General features: G+C 32.7%; 1 protein-coding gene across 4 annotated transcripts in view; it reads left to right on the top strand.

Annotated features, from left to right (window-relative positions):
- LOC108737479 (putative polypeptide N-acetylgalactosaminyltransferase 9) overlaps positions 1-6,337 on the top strand; it is a 47,720-nt gene extending 41,383 nt beyond the window's left edge. For 2 of the 4 annotated variants that reach the window (XM_018470339.1, XM_018470338.2), the window contains exons 5-6: positions 4,618-4,728; positions 5,904-6,337. In XM_018470339.1, coding sequence (XP_018325841.1) covers positions 4,618-4,728; positions 5,904-6,173 — 381 coding nt within the window. In that variant the 3' untranslated portion in view covers positions 6,174-6,337. Of the gene's footprint in view, positions 1-4,617; positions 4,882-5,903 lie in introns of all 4 variants that reach the window. The other 2 variants (XM_018470340.2, XM_025977903.1) reach the window with 2 other exon arrangements.
- The last annotated feature ends 256 nt before the right edge of the window (positions 6,338-6,593 follow it).

Below are 6,593 nucleotides of genomic sequence, written 5' to 3'. Positions count from 1 at the left end.
ATGAATTTATAAATAAATAAAAAATTATTATCAAACATTATTATTAAATCAACTGAATTTCATGGTCCCTATGCCTTTTGTAATTTTATTACATCCCGTATACACGAATGATCTTGGAGTTTCTCAAGCAGCAAAAGTCTATTTTTAATATATTTCCTAATTAATAACAAAAGTTGAAAAAGTCAACTGAAGACAATATTGGGGATAGAGCATCCCCCTTTGCCTAGGGGCCTGTGTGTACCATCCCAAAATAAATTCTGGCGCTGTTTTAGTGGACGATGCCTTAGTTATGTTTAGAACGTCGTACCGTCTAATTTTGAAACCGTGTACCCCTACATGAACCCCTCCAAGCCGCCATTGGATTTCTAGTCTCACTTTTAGAAAACAATGCGTTCCGGTAATTCTATTGAAACGGCAATCAAAATTCACACGTATGCGTAGACATATGTTTGTGTGTATATGTGTATGTATGTATAGAATAAAGCTTTATCTGTCTGAGCGAACAGGCATTCCACTAGCTAAAGTTTTGGTGAATGTCATAGGGATTTTGCCAGTGTCCGTGACAGCCCTTCGTAATAAATCCGCAACTTTCGTCGTTATAAATCAAAACAACACCGTCGCGAATCCATAAATTCATTTATTACACATAAAGGGGTCCTCAACAAGCGACCGTTGTTATAGTCCTATGTGACATGCTGGAAATAATAAAATAGGACAACATTTTACTGGAAACACGTTCGCAGAATCAACGATACATCGTTCCTTGATTTCTCTACACATTTTCGCACATGAATTAAACCAGAAATATTTATGTTATGTTTTATGGGATGAAATTCTGATGAATTTTATTTTAATCTCATATTAAAAGGGTTGTTAAAATAAAACCCGAAAGAACAAATAATGTATGTAGAATTTTAATGGTAATTAAAAAAGTTTCATTGACGTAGCAACTGTCTGCACAAACAGCAACTTATTAATTGCTAAATTATTGATCTACATATATAAAACTAAAAACCTTACAATCGAATTCATCATCATCATCAACATAAGGTCGTCAGTCCTAAGACTGATCGGACACGCACCTCCAATCCTTCCTATCTTGAGCTAATATTCGCACTTCCCTAAAACTAGTACATCCCACATACTTAACTATTTGCTAACTCTTGTCTCTAATATGTCTCTGACTAGACCTTCATTCATGAGAAGGTGTCTTACTATTATTTTTTATTGAATTCCATACTCCTCTGTTCTCTTATTCTTTCTAATACCTCTTCATTTCTAACTCCCTCTATCCACGGTATCTTCATCATTCTTCCAGCCTGTAACACCACATTTCTAATGCTTCTAACCTTTTTTTTTTTCGGCGCGTCCACCGTCCATGTTTCGCACTCGTACAGCACCGCGCTCCAAACATACACCTTGAATAACCTTTTTCGAATTTCTAAATTAACCGTTCGCGAGCATAGAAGTGATTTCTTGTTATTGAAGGCTACTCGATCCTACCCTATCCTTTGCTTTATATCCCTACTACTCCTTCCGTCCTGACTTATCTGACTTCCTAGATACCTAAAATCAGCCACTTATCAATACCGCTTCCATTTTATTTAAAGCTATCTAAATCGAATTCATTAAAAAAAACAAAAATAAACAACTAATATTNGCACTATCCTTTGCTTTATATCCCTACTACTCCTTCCGTCCTGACTTATCTGACTTCCTAGATACCTAAAATCAGCCACTTATCAATACCGCTTCCATTTTATTTAAAGCTATCTAAATCGAATTCATTAAAAAAAACAAAAATAAACAACTAATATTATCTGCTAACACAAGTATTATCTGTGACCTTCAAAACACCAGTCCAGGTGCCGTACTTACCGTAATCGAGAATTTCCTCCCTTTCTAGAGACAGTCAAGAAATTCTAAACAAAGTTAAATCATAAAACAGAAGATACTGTTCAGAACAGTTTGCACCTTCGTTGTATTTATAATTGTAAATTAATAACATCAAATTACTCAGTTGTTTATACCGTTAACACCACCTATAAACCTCACAAAGACGATAAATTAATTAATTTTCTATGCTTATACCGATTTATTGTTACAATACATCATCAGTACATAATTATTAATTATTATTAAAAGATTAATTGTATAAACATCGTAATTGATCACCTACGTAAATGAAAATACAATTGCTTTTTTTCCTTTTTAATTATGAGCTTAATCAAACTGTAATTACTGTTACGGATAACAATGCGTTTGATCCATATCTTAACATTTGTGGGCTACTTTTGAGTGCATCAAAATAATTTTTGTTTATAACTCGACGTAGAAATTTGAAAATGATAAAAATTTGAGATAAAAAACACTTATGATACCGCTTTTTCATTAGTAAATTTTTTATTTTTGATTATTATCACATTTGGAGTTTAAACTCATTTAGTTTTTATTTTCTTCTAAAAAGGGTGGTTTAACTGGGGGTTGGAATTATTGTTTTAATTAACTTTATCCACGACGATTAACCTCAAATTAGTGAGAAAAAATTGTTGGTGCTGTCACTCCCTCGCCGGGAATCGAACCCGGGTCCCTGGTTTTACGCACCAGTAGTTTATTTTGGAATTATCCGATATTTATGTTCGTAAATATTCAAGTAGCTAGCTAGCAGATGTTCCATAAGCGTTTTGATTATGCAAATATTCAAACCAAATAACCAGAGTAATAGATAAATCAAAGCCGATCAGGGATTAAAGTTTCTGTTGTTTTTGAAAAATAAAGAAAATTTATTTAAATACTAGGGGAAGAATAATGAACAGATTCAATCAAATATTTGAATATCTGAAATCCTGATAAACAATGATTTGATTTGAACACTCATTTGAGTATGCAGATATTTAGATACCCAAATATTTGAAATTGTAAATATCCATATGTTCACTTGTTTTTACCATCAAACATTCAATATTTAATAAATATGTTAATTCAAGTAGAATGTCTGAAATCCTGGTATATGATGACTTGAACACTCGGTATTAAAAAAAAAAACTAGAACTTTTAAAATCTCGCACTTGATGAAGAAAATAGGAACCGAGGAACTGACTAACATTTAATAAAGGTCCTCTTAAGTATTTGTGTCACAGAACCTCAAGCTTGATGGTGTTTATTCTGATATTTGGATACCCAGATATTTGAATATTTGTGAATAATCAAATAAGTATTTGAAAATTTGGAATTTTGAATATTTCAATATTTGGATATTTAAATATCTGAATATTTTAATTTCAAAAATTTTCAATGTGTTTGAACTACTGATATTCAAATATCTAAATATCCAATTAATCAAACACAATTCCCAGTCCAAGTCCAAATCTAAATCGTGTCGTTTCATTCATTCATTCATTCATTTGGTAGTTTCAAAATGATCCATCAAAAAACGTCCAGCACAGCATTTCATTAGCCTTTCCATTTATGGTACCATTCAATTGATCCCATTTTGTATCTGTTAACTGCCTACATGTACAATCATACCTGGTACTTCCGTGTTCTGTTCATATTGGTCGCGAACGCGTTTTTTATCCCGTCTGTAATGTGCCACTTTGGTAAATGTGGCAATTAGGTTGTTCTTCGACGAAAAGGTGAAGCAATTAGACGAACCAGACGGTTCTGAGAAGTGCAATACATTAACATTCAGGGGCTGTACGAATTGCACTCGCTCTTTTTCAATGCACAAAAACATTAGGTCAATTATGCAATTTTTTATTTTGCAAGGATTCATTATGCTTCGATGAGATTACCGTTTCGCCAACTACTAAGGATGTCAACTACAGTAGTTAGCGGAAGAGACCTCATCGCTGCTATTACTGAAGGATTAACAGTCCTGGATCAAATTCATCAAATCCGAACTTTGAAGTATTATTCAGTTAATGCATATACCACCGTAAACGAATTTAGAAAGTTGGTCGTCTACAAATAACAAGAGTGCAATTTTTCAATTCCTGCCCGGTCATGTAATCGCAGTAATGTGTCCCGGTTTAGATAATGGGGTTTTAGAGCGGTGAAGTAGGGAAGAAATGTGAAGAGAGGCAGGCGGCATGGGCAAAAACACGCGTAATTGAACATTGCCACAAACACGCTATATCAGGATCAGGAGGCAAATTGGGTTTATTGGCCTCGAATAATGCTTTCTGCCAGGGCCGTGGCCAGGGGACGTCAGGGCATACTGAGCTTGAGCTCGGCAGTTGCCTGGCAAAGACACAAAACCCGTTAAAACTACTAAATATTTTTTTTTTCATAATAAATCATAACATATCAAAAAATTAAAAAAATCTAAGTATACTAGTTCTTCCCTGACACTGTGAGCTTGAAAATGTTAGTACCATTGCTTCGAGTGGTCGAAATTCACTTTTGTGAACAATTTATTTACACTTTCTTTGTGTTAAAAATTATTTAAAGAATTAAATTTAAAGGAATCGTTTGTAAATGGGTATGGAACACATCATACACTTTAGCATAAGAAATTTCTGATACTACGTAATACTACTGTGCTGACAGCACTCATAATTTCTTTTGTATAAATATTTGGTAGATAATTTAGTAATTTAACACTTTTCATTATAGTTTAGAAACATGGCTTTTGGAAAGAAAACATGTATGGATTCGCCTGCGAGAAAGAACGATTTACACAAGCCCGTTGGCATATTTCCCTGTCACAGACAGGGTGGAAATCAGGTAATGTGGATCACTACGTCGTTAATAACAATGTTCTTTACTTTACAGGTGGCGCTTCTGGGTAGAGATGTCTGTTTAGACTCACCATGCAATCCCGAAGATATGCACAAACCCGTAGGCCTTTGGCCCTGCCATGGCCAGGGCGGTAATCAGGTAACGCCACCACCAAAGAAAAAAATTACCTTTTTCTTTCTCTCCTCCCTGTGGCTTTTGGAAATTTCTTTCTATATATTTACTAATTATTATTAACAGTTGTATATTTTCCTACATTATCTAACCACAATACTGTTTACTATTTATTAACTCAAGTGTACAGAACTCACATAAGGGAATTTTTATTTAGATGGGGTTGTTTTAACATAATCATGAGTATGATTATTTATTTTTTCAAGGTTAAATAATTGCCAATCAAAATTTGTCCTGCGAAATAATAACTTGCGATTTATCTCTTGTACAATTTGTTTAAATATTTGGATCAAACAGTACTTTTTGCATTATGTAATATACGTATATGAAACTTTTTTAAAAGTAACATAAACATATTTCGATAATTATTCAGTTTATTTCATGTGAATATGTATGAAAAAGGTCTTAAAGTCGTCTATCAAACAATTATTATCATACAAATTTCAATTGTAATTTATTATTCCTAAAAGCAATATTTGATTGTTAGAAATTTATGTTTTGGTCCTCTATTATTTATTATTAATTGCACGATTTGTCAACGCAATGACTGCATGTCATCATAACTTGTTAATGTTAATCACTATTTTGTTATCATCAGAGCAATAAGCTAAATTTATTATACTTTAATTGCTGTACACTTTTTGTCCCATTTCAAAATTAAATAATATAAATGCTCACAGGTACCTGGTGGTGGTGAGACCTGATTGATATTATAAACAATTATTTTCAAAATTTGTAATAAACCCGCATCTACCTTCTAGAGGCGCTACTACTTCAACTAACTATACTTTAAGATTTTAACATTGAAGTTGTCGATATTACGGATTACTTATTAAAAAATTTGTACATACACCTAATAATAATAAACGATGCTTTTTCCCCTATTACAATAATTTGAAAACCTTATTTTTATTATATTTCTACTTATTTCTTTATTCACATGTTTCAAATTTATTTCTGAAAACTTAATCAATTTTTATTTATAACAGTACTGGATGTATACAAAAACGGGTGAAATCCGGAGGGATGAAGCCTGTCTGGATTACAGTGGCCAAGAAGTCATATTGTACCCATGCCACGGGTCAAAGGGCAATCAGTTCTGGGAATACGATCCTGATAATGTACTTCTTAGGCATGGGAGCAGTCAAAAATGTTTGGCCATCAATGCTGCAAAGACAAAGCTGTCCATGGAATCGTGCAGAACTGACATCGAAAGGCAAAAATGGAAATTAGAAAATTATGATGCGTCAAAACTGTGACAAACTGATTTTTAAAAAAATATCGCGCAATTGTAAATAATATTATTTGTGTGATTTTCTTTTTTATCATAGGCTTGCTACCTAGTGACTGACGTGAATGAAAACAAGAATCGTGATAAACAAAATTAAATGCCGGTAAAACATGAACATTCCATAAAAAGAAATGAACACGCACATACAAAGTAAACAATTAATTAATTGTTAAATAATTTAATTCATAAAGTCATTTGAACGTGATTTTTATTATTATATTTGTTGTACTTAATAATTTTAGCCTACATACTATATTGTGAATGTGCTCAATTTATTGTTAATATTATATTATTGTAGGTACCTAAGAATTTCGATAACGAGTGTAAATGATACAGCAAAATCGGTTTGTCAATTCACCTGCTGACTATCATTTATTTTCATTGCATT

Source organism: Agrilus planipennis, unplaced genomic scaffold (genome assembly GCF_000699045.2).
Source record: "Agrilus planipennis isolate EAB-ADULT unplaced genomic scaffold, Apla_2.0 scaffold155, whole genome shotgun sequence".
Taxonomy (NCBI): domain Eukaryota; kingdom Metazoa; phylum Arthropoda; class Insecta; order Coleoptera; family Buprestidae; genus Agrilus; species Agrilus planipennis.
Note: the sequence above shows the minus strand (reverse complement) of the source record. Positions and strands in the feature narration are given on the sequence as shown.